This window comes from Gallinula chloropus (genome assembly GCF_964237585.1).
Source record: "Gallinula chloropus genome assembly, chromosome: 23".
NCBI lineage: Eukaryota > Metazoa > Chordata > Aves > Gruiformes > Rallidae > Gallinula > Gallinula chloropus.
In genome coordinates this window covers 7,731,093-7,745,672 of record NC_140108.1, presented here as the reverse complement: position 1 = coordinate 7,745,672, position 14,580 = coordinate 7,731,093, and the positions used below count along the sequence as shown (strand labels likewise).

The 14,580-nt window shown below is 47.8% G+C and overlaps 1 protein-coding gene across 1 annotated transcript; it reads right to left on the bottom strand.

Annotated features, from left to right (window-relative positions):
• Positions 1-827: 827 nt before the first annotated feature.
• On the bottom strand, positions 828-11,593 carry TTLL10 (tubulin tyrosine ligase like 10; the record flags this gene model as incomplete). Its single annotated transcript, XM_084274497.1, is given in 7 exon segments — positions 828-911; positions 5,379-5,484; positions 6,132-6,196; positions 6,751-6,828; positions 6,832-6,891; positions 8,597-8,765; positions 11,550-11,593. Coding segments are annotated over 7 exon segments (606 nt in total).
• Between the last annotated feature and the right edge of the window lie 2,987 nt (positions 11,594-14,580).

Sequence of the window (14,580 nt, the reverse complement as noted above, 5' to 3'; positions counted from 1 at the left end):
GCACAGGCGGGTTCTGAGCTTTGAGGGTTGGTTCTGGCCAAGTTCTGCAGCATCCTCATAGCAGAGAAGCACCAAATGGCAGGGCATCTTTAAAGGCAAAACCCCCCGGCCTTGGAGGTGCTTGTTGAAAATCTTGAGAACCAAACCTGGCAAAGAAGCAGCAGCTCTGAGGTGGTCTGATGGTCACTCTGGTGCTAAGCTACACGTAAGCTGTCATGTGAATGCACAAAGCATCTGTGTGCGTGGGAAGGATGTGGGGGAGTTGAGGAAGTGGTTTCCAACCTGTGAGCTGTGGCCTCTGTAGACTATTATTATTTAGACAATTTAAAAGAAAACCAAAAACAAACCCCACTTCTCTCTTCTTGCAGTCACTTCAGCCAGCTTCAACTCCACTGGAAAGGGTTTAGGAAATCCATAGGGAAAAATACTCTAAAACTGCTTACAGTGAGAGACAGGATAGAGGTGCACCCCAAAATAAGCATCTGTGGGCACACACAGGTAGCTGTGTCTGTGAAAGCAAGCCTAAGCAGGCTGTTGCTAATGCCCTTCATGCAGGCACAGACTCTCCCTCCTTTGCTCCTCTTCCTCACACATGGGGTGACAGCACAGAAAGCCAGAGGTGAAAGAGATCCTGGTCCTCCAGGCAGGAGTGCTTCTGGTTAATGTGTATCAGACCACAGAAGGACTTTTGCAGGGTTTGTATAGCTCACATAACAGTTTTGGACCTACAGCTGATAGAAATCTGACTCTTTGCTCTGACAAGCAGCGTGGTGATAGGATTTTCTGCTGCTGGCCACGCTGTGACTTGTTTGCTTACCAGGACTCTCTCAGAGCATAGCTGGGATGATGTCCCTCAAGGCTTTGCAGTTGCTTTGCAGTGCTGGGTTTGCAGTCATCTCCAGAAGCCAGACCTAGGAAAGCTGAATGCCGGTCAGGAAGCTGGGCTGGATCTCCTCTGAGCACAAGGAAACCAGGACTTGGTTTGAGGTGGGCATGGGATCAACCCAAAGCCACCACAGCATTGAGTCCTCAGTGAACCCTTGGCCTTGGTTTCCTGGGTGAGCTTTGGTTTCAGATAGGAGCCATGTAAGATACTGGCTTCACATATCTACACTTGCCTCATCTCTCATTTCCCTTCGCAATGCCGAGGTCTGAAGCTGTAAAGCCACAGCATGTGATGGGCTGGTTACAAATCTGTGTGAAACCAAACGATTGACTGGCATGTCACTGTTTACTATTTCCTCTCCCTACAGTGAAACTCATCTGCTCGCTTCCTGCCTCTGCCATATGGTGCTGCATCCTACACATGGAGGAGCTGCTCAGCGTTTGTAGGGAAGAATGTTTAATCGTGTAACAGCCCCAGGAGAATTTTACTCCCTTACAATTTATTTTTTATGATTATTTTTACTTTTTTCTGAAGCAGCAGTGAGTTACTAAGTACCTGTGGAAGGAAGGCTGAGGGGTTGGTAGATCTTGGTGACGTGACAGCCTTCACTTGGGTGCTTTATTTTGCTAAGAACAAAATACAGTAATAACTTTCACTTCTTTGATATACTTTATTAAACAAATGAAAGGACTGGGAAGTGAGGTAGTGGAATGACTCTTTTCTCTTCTTTTTTTTTTTTTTCCCCAGGAGAACTGGAGCAGCCGCTGAAACACTTGCTTTGGGGATGCCAACAGAGGGCACCTGGGCTCCATACATCTTTCCTGGCATCCTCCTTGTGAGCATGCTTTTCCCTATTAAAAGTGCTTAAGATTTTTGTGCTGACAGACAAACTCGATGAACCTTCATAGTTTTCCTGATTAGGTTTTGCTTTCTTCTTCAAAACAAGCAACACTGACAAGCAGAAGGAAGGACGCTCTCTGTGGCATCCATCATGCTGCTCATCTTTCACCTCCCCCAGTACTGTGCTACCTAAATGTCTCACAGTGTTTTTAAATGCTCCCAACTTCTCAACACCCAAGGCAACTTAATAAATGCTCTTTGTTGTGTTTCAGGGAGAGCAGAGAGACTGAGGTCCAGATTCACTGTCCCTGTGTGAAGACCTGGAAATCCAGGGGGATTCCATGAGGAATGAAGTTCCCATTCTTCTCCCTGCATCTGGCATGCAGGTGCCTTGCTCAGAATTTCCTAGCAAACATACACCAAAGAAAGGAAACCCAAACCCAGAATGTCTGACCTCGACTTCCTAACCATGGACTGTCCTTGTTCTTTAGGTCTTTCAAGTGGTGAGGACAGTAGCAGGTACCTTGTGGCTTTGGTCAGAAGTGCTGCTCTGGATGTTTGTTGGGGTTGAAGATGTTACTGCTCCTGCATCCTACCAGTATGACTCCACTTCCTGTCACATCTTCAGCTTGCTCTGCCAAGACATCACAGGTAGGCTTAACAGCTTCAAATAGCAGGATATTTCCATAGGCTCTTGAACAGCTCCAAGGCACTCCTGGGTTACACCAGGATCTGAGCTCTCATTTCTTGTTCTAAGTATAGTACTAGATGCAATGTTACTGTCTGCTCAATACTCCTGATTTTCATCCTGTTTGATTGCTGTTATGGTCTCGCTGCTGTAGAGTCATCCTTAGAGCAGCAGTTTGATGTCTTTCAAAGGAGACTTGGCTGGTGAGACTGGGCTGCAGCATGGTTGACATGGTGGGTAACAAAGCACGTTAAGACCCGTCTCGAGGGTCCTTTGCCTGCCAGCTTGGGCAGAGGTGAGACATTTTGGTGTGGGGGAAATCCATCAGTGATTGAGCCAGAGTTTTGTTCTGTTTGTGATTGAAACCCATGGAATTTATTTAACTCTGTGGGTCTCTGCTGAGCTCTCCAGGTGGAAGCTGGGCTCTCAGGGAGGGCAAGGGCATCAGTCTGTTATCCTAGTGGCTCCAACTGGCTTGATAGCCAAGACTGAGTGGGAATGTGTGTATGTCCTTACATCACGGAGTCCAACTGTAGGAATAGCAGTCAGAAATAGGAATAAAACAGCTTATTCTGTATGCTGTGTGCACACAGCTGAAGCCACATGCAGTCACAACCCGAGCGCTGGACAGGCTGCTCAGATGTCAACCCAGACAGGGACCAGCTTAATGATAGTGGACACCTCAGGCTAAGGCAGTGGGGGTCTGTTTTCCATAGTCTTTGCAGGCTTTTATCAGGCTTGTATTGAATTGTTCTGACCTAGATTGGGCACAGCCAAGCCCAGAGCATCCATGTGGTACCTCATCCTCCCGGTGTGAAGGGCAAGCTGCGCAGTCAAATCAAAAGCCCCGTCCCTGCGTTAGCTGGGGGGCTGAGGGTTATCTTCCTTTACCTACACCTATCACAAGCTGGCAAATGGCTTATCTGTGTTCAGGCAGTTCTGCTGGTAGATAGCTGAGTCCCTTTACGGCTGATAAAAAGCATACACATCTGTTGTCCCAGCACACCCCTGGAGAGAAGCCCTTTTACAGGGCTGATGCAATGCTTTCTGAAGAACAGGTTCCTTGAGCATACAAACAACCCTGTCCTGAGCTGCAGAGCGACTTCGGGTTTACAGTGCAGCACAAGGAAGCTCCAGAAAACTGTAGGAAAAAAGCCAAAACCAGCAAAACCACATCCCTCACTCCTGCTCCCTCTGCCCCTTAAAGCACTTCATTCCTTTCCCAGCTTACAGGTGAATATGCAAAGCTCTGCTGAAAGCCCTGCTGTCATAGTCTGTGCTTCTGAGAACTCGGGGCAGGAAAAACACCTTCCAGAGACTGAATTAGGATGCTGCAGGGCCTTCAGGCTTTGTTAAGAACGATGCTGGGGGCACTTCTATCCCAGCTAAATGAGGAAGAGGGCAAGGCGTGATAAGCTGTAGGACTGAGCATGTTAGACTGTGTTAAATCGGTATTAAGCAGATTCTGCGTGTGCTGTGAAGTAGGATGATGGGCAGAATAAGGCTGTTGTGTGTTGGGAGGTGGAGAAGACAGGATGTCAGACCAGGAATCAGGATATCAGCCTACAGGAAACTGGGAGGTGGCTGCACTGACCGATGGTACCTGTGGGCTGAAGCTGTCTGTCCTGCTGTTGTGCACTACCTCCACCTGGAGCATAAAGCTGTCTTTTCATGCAGCACTTCATGGGTAAAAATTGGGTCTGTTGCTCCCCAAGAAAACGTGGACAAACCTATGCTGGGTAAAAGCCTACATTTCCACATCACTCTCAAAGGGAAATGCCAGGTTCCAAGTGACTCTGCCACCACTAAATGTCCAGAAACCCTTGTTGTTTTTACAGATAATACCTGTCAAGAGACAGATTTTGTTTACCTCCCCATATGCAAAATGCACAGGGACGTGATGCTTTTTAAACCCTGAAGTTTTCAACCAGCCAAAGTAGGAACTGCCACAAGAGAGTGATACTGGGTCGCCTGTTCTCCTTCAGGTGTACACAGCCGGGGCTTCGCATGCCAGCGCTGCAAAGGACAAACCCGCTGCAATTTGAGAAGCCCCAGTTCTGTCTGTGCCATTTGCTCTCCTTTGCCATTGACTTCCAGCACAAAGGGTCTATTGTTCGGGTGCCTGACCCACCGCATACACCGCTGGCTCTTCAGAGGGTTTGCTCTTCCCGCTGCCCTTCACTGGAATATGTTTGAGTTCCTTTCTGCTTTAGCAACAGCAGAATCTGCCAGATGGCCTTCTGTTCTCTTTAGGCCAGGTGGTTTTGAAGGGCTTGCTGCACTGGAAGCACCTCAGTTGCTTTCATCGTCCCCTTGCCCTTTCTTCAGGCTTCTCTCGCCTGTGCTCGTTCGCTCTTTACAAGTTGGAGTTGTAATTCTAGCAGATTCTATAGACTCAGTGGGCTGCCCTATGGCTGAGTGGTGACCTGGCAGTGAATGCAGAGATGCTGATGCTGACATCTGAGTCCATGATGACCGATTCTTCGGTGTGGCGAGTTCTTCAATGCCTCTGGATACCCAGCCAGTGTAGGTCAGTGTACTTCATGGGGTGTTAGAAGCATCACACACTGGTTTATGCTGGTTGACCATCTGGCACACTGGGTTTCTGGAGATACAAAAAACACTGAGTGGGCATTAAAAATTCCCATACCCTGAACTCTGCTTCCCAGAGCAAACTCTGCACCGACCCGTTTCAGCTGCAGCAAGTACTTCTCTTCCCATACTGAGCTGTCAGTGCCAGGGCTTCTCCATGCAGTAAATATGCAGCTGATACAGGTGCCAGGTCTTGATGCTGGACAGTGAAAACGGGAGGAAAAAACCCAAATCCTGCACTTGTTAGCTGACTGCATGCTCTATTTAATTCCTAGCACCAGGGCCTGTGTCAGCCACTCTGTACCACTGACATTAGACCTCTGGCCAATAGCACACTGAGCATTTCACAGTGTTGCAGCGTTGCCTTTGTACCTGAGAGTTTTCTTCCATCAGGAAGTCACAGCCGATGAGATCGAAGTAGCCCAGTTTGTGGTCTGGTTTGTGTTTGGCTGCCAGGAAGCATCTGCTGTATCCTCTCCTGAAAGGGAAGGCAGGGAACTGGAGTGACTGGTCACTGTGAATGCTCAGGGCGTAGGAGTTTCACTTTAAGTCAGAGGTGCCCACTTGGTTTAGGGATGTTTTCTGTCCCCCTGCTTCCAGCAGAGCTCCTCTCTAGGCTTGGAAGGATGCTGCATTTTGCAGACCATACATCGATCAACCCTGAGTTGACTGAAACCCCGTTTTGAGCTTGGCTCTCCAGGCTGCTGTGGTGGTGTGTGAAGGTGTCTCTGCCTTTGTCACTTACTCAGAATGGGCTGGCAGCACAGCTTGTGGTGATGTTCTTTCATTCATTGCACTGGGTGTACCTAGATGTGAGCTGAACACAGCTATTTCTGACAGCCATGACTCACACCCCCTCACAACTGGGCTGGTCATGGTGGCTTACAGAAGCCTGGTGAGCTACAGCAGCTTGCAGCAGCTGAGTTTCACTCAGTTTGGAGGTGGGGAACTTCCCCAGGAAGAGAGATACCATAAAGTTGGCTGAAAACTTTCTGATCCCCTGAGAAACTTCTGAGCTGTTGTTTTGAACAAAACCATAATTTAACAAAGTTTTTAGCTGCTTAATTTTCTTTGTATTTGTCTTTAAACTGGAGCACCTCCAAAATTAACCTGAGAAAGCTGTACCTTCTGCCCTTTTCATTTTCACTCCAGCAAGTCAGGTACAGAACTGATGCACCGTTAGACTCAGGCTGATGAAAGGAAATCTCAGGAACTCAAATAGTTTCTTCTGTGAGACAGGAAGATGGTAAGAAATCTAGCCAACTGAGTCATCCTCTCTCTCCACTGTGATAAGAGGAGATCTAAGGCCTTGATAGGATTTTTCATGTGGCAAAATCAGATGGAAAGTGAAGGGTGAGACCAAGTCAGACAGAAAAGGCTCCACAGCAAGTGTTGTCCCTTTCCAGGCTAAGACCTGCCAGGCTGGAGAGCTCTCTGATGCATACTTTATTCTTTTAATGCAGGACCACAGTGCTGGGCCAGGAATGTGAAGCCTGAAATTGCATTTTTATAGCTAGCATTTACACTCACAATCTCTTTCTCAGTAGTTTACCCATTTTATTGCAATTAAACTCGTTGTGTCTTCAATTCTGTGCTTAGCACCTGCAGCTAAATGGTTACCATGGGACCATCAATACCTTCTCACGTGGTGTGTTTCCTTGGGGGCTCCAGTGAACCACCGGGTTTTCTCCCTATTTCTGTCACCCTCATTAGGCAAACGAGCACACTGAGCACTTGCACCTACAGTAAACACAGTGAAAACCCAGCCTTTGGGGATGCCACTGGCTTTTCTGAACTTCTCATTAACGTAGCTGTTGAGGTGCTACATCCACCAAAGTGTCTCATCTTTCAGCTGGCTGTACAGGGAGTTCTCCTCCTGCATGTGCTGAGGGCTGGGGAGGCAGAGCACAGGGAGGATTGGGTTTCTGGCAGTGAAGGGTAACTGGGCACCGGCTCGCGTGGGGACATCCAGCTGCCCTGATTTGTTCCAGGCATCTGGAGTTGGGAAGAACTATAGAGGTGGAGGGAATACAGCCCCTCACTAGGAAAGCTAAACTTCAGTCAGTGCTCTGAGTCCCCATGTGCAGTGCTCCACAGGCAGGAACGTGCCTGACCCACATGGCCATGGCAGGCAGTTACCCAGGGCTTCTGTCCCAGGGCTGCTTTCTGCATGTGAGTGTGGGTATGGTATGTCTGGACTGGTGGCAGGTAAGGAGAGGTGCCTGCAGGTCTTAGGCATGATATTCATTGGGCTAAACCTGGTTCCCGTGTCCATCTGCCTCATGCTCTCCTAGAGAAGAGTGCATCTGGGACAGATGTATGAATGTCTGCCCGGAGCAAACCAAGGTGAGGGCTTCTCTCCTCACTGGCTCATCGATCCTGTCAATAACGGGGTATTTACACTGGTCAGTCAAAGGCAAGTCCCCTGCCCCTGTGAAACAGCCAGGCTTGGCTGCAAGTCCATCTGTGGGACGGTTACTGTAAAGTCTCTGCTGCCTCTTGTCCTTTGGGAAGAAGGCTGATTCCAGGTGGGATGAAAGGGTAGGAGGGGAAAGCAAGCAGGCTCGACTGTAATTTGAAGGAGTCGCTCCAGTAAATTTCGTCTCCCTCCTCCCAGCAGGAACCCAGATAATTTATGTTTTGCCAGTAAACACCTGTCCTTTGTTTAATATCACTTGTGCCATGGGATCCTACCCGAGCACCTGAGTTCCCATGTGGATAGCTCTCTAGCTGAGCAAACAAACTATTCCAGGAAAACAAGTGCCATACCGATAATCACCTATATTGCAGGAAGCAACTGTAATCTGCTGTCCTGAGCTGCACCCCTACAGGAACCGTAAAACTCCACCTGAAGTGGGCTTGTCTGGGACCTCCCCGCTGTGTGTTTTGCCAGTTCTCAGAGCAGGATGCTGGGAGGAGAGGAGGGCTTTGCAAGCAAAGGGTTTCTTTCCTTCTACCTCTTTTGGTTCTCTTTCATCAGGACCAGCTCTGAATACCAAAGGGCTTGGTTCAAAGCAAAACCAAAGGTGGATCTGGGTGAGGAAGGCTTCTGTTGTGTGTAAGAAACATATGGGGGTACAAGCCAGAAGAGGCTTGTTCTGTTATAACCCTCACTTGAGAAGCAAGACACACAAAGATGGAGATTTTAGCATTATGGCTCTTGAAGAATTCATCTGCATCTTGCATCATTACGATCGTTGTGTTTAAGCACAACAGGATCAGCAAAATCCTTTGCTGAGATTAAGGCTTCTTTGTGCTAGGTAGCCATAATCAAAGGCTTCTTGCCCTAAGCAGCTTATAGTCTGCAGACAAGTGAGAAAATAATGGCAGGAAAAAGTGGTGCAGGGAAATAAATTGTCAGGTTAAGCTGAGAACTGGTCTGTGGCAGAGGAGGGAACCTCACCCAGTACAGCTCTGCTCGGCGTCGCTGCCGTGCCTGACCATAAGCCCGCATCCGTTTCCTGGATGCATGGATTTTGCATGCATGAGGCACATATTTGTAGCCTTTCCAAAGTCTTTCTTTGCTTCCTGTCTCTATCAACCGCACCCTCCCCTTCTTCTGAGCTAAGTTCACTCACTCAGTTTACCTAGTTGGCTGGATGAACAGTCGGCTCATCAGACGCGGCATCGTAATTGACGCAGGTCAACCGAACGTAACCCTGGGCAAAAAATACCACACCTGGTGCTGTGCAGGCAACGAGGAGGTAAGACTGGACATCAAACCTCTTCCCCTCCAAGAGCAGAGGTTGCTGAACGTACCTGTCAGGGCATTTCAACACACGTCACCAGCAAGTAGCTGTAATTCACAGAGATTCAAAGCTCGCACAGAACCCCACAGCCAGTTCATCTCGTGCCACAGGAACCCATTGGTGGTCTGATGTAGCACTGGTTTTAAGGGGAATGGCAGCAGTGGGCACTTGTGGGAGAAGTTGGAAAGGACAGCAGCTCCTTTGGGGAGGAATAGACACTGTGCTGAGTGTCAGGAGTGGGAGGTAATTAAAGATTTACCAATATTTACTGGAGAATATACAAAGTTTATGTCTGAGCACAAAGAGCCCTTCATAAGGCACCACTACTTTTATTGCCAGAGTGATGTAATCTGGGAATTGTTTCCCTTTATCATCAAAGGTTGCTGGATGTCTACACAAATAACAAGGATATACTGTTAAAAAAATCAATGCTAACAGCAGTTTTCAAAGAAATATGGAGCCTTGTTCTTCATAAAGCATAAGTCATCCCTCACTAGTAGAAATCAAGGTGAGATCTAAGATAGGGCCCAACCACTTCGTCTCCGGCACTGCTGCTTGTCCATGTCAGAGAGCACGTAATGGTCACACTAACACCCTTCATCTCATGTTGTCAAGCAGTGGTTTTGCTCTCTGTGCTGGCTGCTGCATTACCACAGCCCAGCCCACTGGGAAAGCCTGTAAGATGGTCATTCCCCTTCACCATTCCACAAATCTCTTACCTGAGTGTCAGGGATGCGGCGCAGGATGGGCATGAGGAGTTGGTATCACCAGCTGGCCAGGCCTATGTGGCAAGATGGGCTTTTGTGGCGATGCTGCAGCGTTGTCATGAGTGTGGCACATTGGCATTGCTGGCATGTCATCAGAAGGCCAGACACTGCCATGTGCCTGGGGACACCTTGACGCTTGGAGTGCCCCACGCGCCTCACTGTGCGCACCGAGGTGGCATCAAAGGCATCTGGGAGCTGTGGGGTAAGTAATGGAATCATCCTCTTTGCACTTCTCTTTGAGAGTTTCATTCCCTCATCTCAAAGCACTGAGCCATGTAGTTATAATGGTTCCTTGAATGGAGGAGGGACACTGAGGCACAGGGAAGTCAGGTGAGTTTCATAACAATAAGCAGGTGACCCTCAGTAACTGAAAGTCTTCTCCTTACTACTTCTGCCTTATTTTTCCCTTCCTTTTGCTGCTCTTCTGCTCTACAAAACATTCTTGGAATGGCTGGGAGGGCACATGGTCTACAGAGAAGAATTTGTGTGGTTCTTTTATTTGTGCAGGCAATAAAAAGTAAAACCACCCTTGCCCAAACCTTCAGTGCCTGCTAGCCACTGCCTGGTGATTAAGGTCTAGACTTTTGCAGCATTGAGGCAGAGTTCAGAAGGTATTTGGGGGGCTTTATTAGATGACATAGAACAGATACTGCAGCTGCACAACTTGTAGAATGCTACCTTTGTCTGAGAAGCTGGGATAATATCTAATTTCAATTGCTTTGCAGAGGGCTTGTGTGTAGAACCGTGTACAGAGCTGCAGCATCTGGCCTTTTGAAGTCATTCTTCAATTTCCAGACAAAGGTAAACTCAAGTCTTTCTGATGACAAAGATCTACCTTGAAACGACTGAAGTGTGGATGCAGGGCAGACTAACCAGAGAAATGGCCTCTCTCCCACAAAACGAGAGCTCAGAAGCTGATGAGATGTGGTGTAACCACATTAAACACCTCTGGAACTAGTCAACTCTCTGAGGCCAGTGTGCTTAACCGAGCTCAGTACACACATGAATTCCCAGGCGTTGCTCTCTGCCTTGGCACTATTCCTGCTTGGGGAGCCTTGCATGGCACCCGTGTATCGTGCAGGCATTCCTCAGGGCTTTGCAGCTGGGCTCGAAGGCTGTTGACAACAACAGGAGGTTTAAGCAGGAAAATTCCTCAACCTTGATTAGAGCAACTGGGCTTGTAGATCCAAATCCGTTGTTCTGCAGGGAGAATGACTCTGTTACAGTTTTGCATGGGGTATGCAGCACTGACAGTAGGCTCTGGGAAGGGCTGGCTTGGGGTTGTGTGTGTGTAAATACACACACGTGCATATAGGCACCCGTTATCATTGCTCTATATATTTCTGTGAACACTTTAGAGGATCACATAGTGATGATGGTTTGTGTTTGGTTCATGGTGCTGCTCAGTTCACTGTGCCTGATTCGTTCCCATGGTATCTGTTCTCCCCAAGCTGTTCTCTTGTCCAGAATCCTGTCTTTAATCAGCCGTGGCTATCCAGCTCTGCTGTCCCCGCTGAGGTCTGCCACAAGGTTGAGGTTACCTATTTCTTCTACCCCCAAGTGACCTCCTCTGCCCTGGGAGTCACAAATCCAGTGTTCTCAAGTTTTTCCCACCACCCTCTTCCACCCAGGACCCACAGGGACCTCTACCTTCTTTGAAATGGTAATAGGTCTCTTGGCACTTGATTTCACACCATTTCAGTGCATAATCCTCTCCTCTGTTGTCATAGATACACTGCCAGCCTCTTCTCTGGCAAGAGATGCTCACACTGCATATGGAAAACAAAACAGCACAGCAGGGTCCTTTCTGTTAACAAATAGTTAGCTCCTGTCCCTTCAACTCCTTATAATTTTCTCTGGGAGCTTGACCTAACATGCCCAGAAGCCCCTGGGTGGAGGGGTAAGGTGGGAAGCACTAATTAGCTCGGCTGCTACTGGACCTGCTGGTCTGAACTTGAGAGGGGGAGGGGGGGTACCTGGGGATGGGAAGCACATTGTGATTGGGCAGCTCTAATGAGAACTCCTACCGTTTCAGCAGGGATTTTCTGTTCAGGATGCAGCTGGTACCCATTGAATAGACATGTGCAGAGTCCAGACTTGATAAGGAGGCTCTCCACTGGGGAGCTTAGGGAGAGATGACAGGGAGCAATAGATAAAGCTGTTTGTAGCCAAAACTATGGAAACATAGCAAGGGAAGTGTTGTCTGTAGCAGAGTCGGTGGTGCTGGCTGGTGACAACATCTAGAGAAAGATGCCTACAGGCACATGAGAAATCCTATCTGATTTCTCTCCAGGCCAGAAATCCTTTCTAATTTTTCATTTGTTTTACATTTAGCCCAACAGAATGTTGATCCCCAATAATGGCTCCTAACTCTAGTGATGGTGCTAGATAGCAGATTTGCTACATGGTGTAGTCAAGTGATTTCTGAGCACCCCCAACAGTTCATTAAGCCAATACAAGTGCTTTGTTTCTTTGTGAAGATGTGGTAGATACTTTGCCACAGGTGTCCTTCCAGTAGGTACTTTCCATTTCAATTACCTTTACAGAGTTCCCAAGATATACTGCTCCAGAAAGACAGCAAATCAAAGAAAAAATATTTGAAGCCAATGGATAACATCACATGACTTCTTATATGGTTATATACTGTTCACATGAACCTGCTGAGAGGGCCTACTTAGAGCCAAGCTCCATGAGATCCACTGATACAAGAATACGGCCCTGGTCCCAGTGGTACTTTTGGTATCTCTTCTCCCAGATGTTTTTCTTGAGGGCATGCCTTAACAGTGTGTTCTGTTCTCATTAGACTTGGCTTTGTCAAGCTCCACTTGGTAGAAGCAGCTGCAGAACTGGAAGTCGGGAAACTTCGGGTGATGTGAGATCTCCATAAAATCCACATCCAGGCAGGCAGCTGGCACAGAAGACAAAACTGCATGGTAAGGGGCTGCTTTGATTTTATAGCCCTTTCTAGGGGCATTGTCTTAATTCAGAAATTGCTGCTGATGTAGCCTGCTGGCAGGTGCCATGGTGTGTTGAGTGGAAAGCAGAAGTATAATAGAATATGTAGTAGAAGGGAGCGTTCCAGTCAGCCCTGCTCTGTCAGTGCTGAATGGTGGTCTCCTCCTTGGCAGGGCTCTTCTTCACAGGACTCCCCAGGTATCCTGTCTGGGTGGGGCTCTGCTCTGCTTTAAGCTGAGCACAAGTCATTCCAGCTAGTCAGGTGTGAGAGTCAGACAGGCTTCCAGGTCTAGAGAGGAGTGGAGGTCCAAAGGGAGAGAGGCAAGAAGAACCTCCTAAAAAGTGTGAGCTGTACACTGTCTGTGCAAACAGATGTTCTTTCAACTGTTAAAGCCCATGGGAATGGAATGGTGCTAAGCCCAGGACAGGGCAGCTCTGAGGTTCCTGGGCAGGCAGCCACAAAGTAGAATGGCACATGTAGACTGTGGTGACAATGACTGATGGGTGAGAGTGGGAAACACCCTGCTCCACACACCCTGATGGGTAACTCCCCATGCCAGGCTTGCAATGGTGCCACTACCTGTTCTCAGGTCAGAACCTGGTGAGTTTGGAGGGGATAATAATTTCTTCTCAGTACAAAATTTATGGGATCTGCCTAACCAGTGTTGTTTGTGGAGGAGAATGTCTGAGATATCTAGTTTTAACAGTTGAGAAGAACTTTAAAATCTTGGCCTTTTGGGAATTATAAACTAAACTTAAAGCATCATTTCCAGATCTTCCTCTGTCAAGAGGCTTCCCTGTACAATGCACAGCAAAAGCTTTCCTTTTGTGAGGCAAAATGAGACCCTGGGACGTTTCCCCACCACCCCCATGCCTTGTCCATATCTCAGCTCTCTGATGTTCTTCACACAGTGCAGACAGTTCTCTGGTGCAGCCCCTGGTCACGTTCTAAAACATAAAGATGCTGCAAAGCAGCTGAAGCAACTCAAGTGCCCTCTCACCCTGTCAGAGATACAGGTCAAGAGGTCTAATGCTTGTATTTGTTTTAAGGAAAGTAGCAAAACTTGTTCAGGGTCCTGTCTGATGCAACTAGACCATCCTACGCTGTGGTACTGTTAGGAAAGAAAGTGTGGTAGGTAATTTGTATGTGATCAGTCTTCATGGTGTTCAAATGTTCCCAGAACAGATCAGTGGCATTGGGGTACATAAATGAGATGAAGGATGTTATCTGTTTGGCATTTGAATCACATTTGGGTGTGAATGAAAGAATGGCCAGTAATGGGAAATTTTCTTTGGAATACGATTGTTGGTAAAGGACTTCAGAGGAGGGAACTGTATCTATTGCAATGATGTCATCAGCCTCAAAACTATTGCTGGGTTTATCATCCATTATCTTGGTCTTAGCAAGAAAGTTCTGTTCGTGGTCTGATTTCTTGGCTGGTAACTCATAGGAATTGTGTCTGGCACTTGCTTCCAGAGCAGCTCAGGACTAGTTGTACACCTGGCATCTGAGATACTGGTGCCTAATCACTGGCTCCTATGGAAAACATACCAAGGATTAGCACTTCCAGAGGCTAAGGATCTATGCCTCTGGTTTCTTTTCAGCTTGGCTGTGCACAAAACATCTGGAAACAGTAAAGTCTGTGAATGGAAGAAAAAGTCCACATTGTCCTCAGCCTCTTCCCACTGGAACAAAGTGGTAGTTGGGAAGGAGGGAGCAGGAAAGAAGCAGGTGACAAGAGTGGAGGTGTCTACTCTTTGGTCTGTTCTTTTATCGTCCTTTGCTGCCATACATCCTGTGACCACATGAAAAAAGTCTCAATGACAAAACCCCTTTGACTTAAGTGGAGCAAAGGTTTTGGACGTTGTTATCTCTCCTGTTTTACAAGCACTTGTTTTATGTCTTCCCTCTGCTCCACCTATGAGCACAGGTGCAGCCCACAGTGAACCCTGTGCCCACAGTTACTGAATTTCCCAGCAGGCTCCCACTCCAGGCTCAGTTTGCCTTGGAATAAAGGAAGTCGCTTGCAAACTCTTTGAGGTGACTTGAAATTTCTGCTTCGTGCAGTACTTGGCACCAAAGGGTTCTCCCAGTAAAAGCAG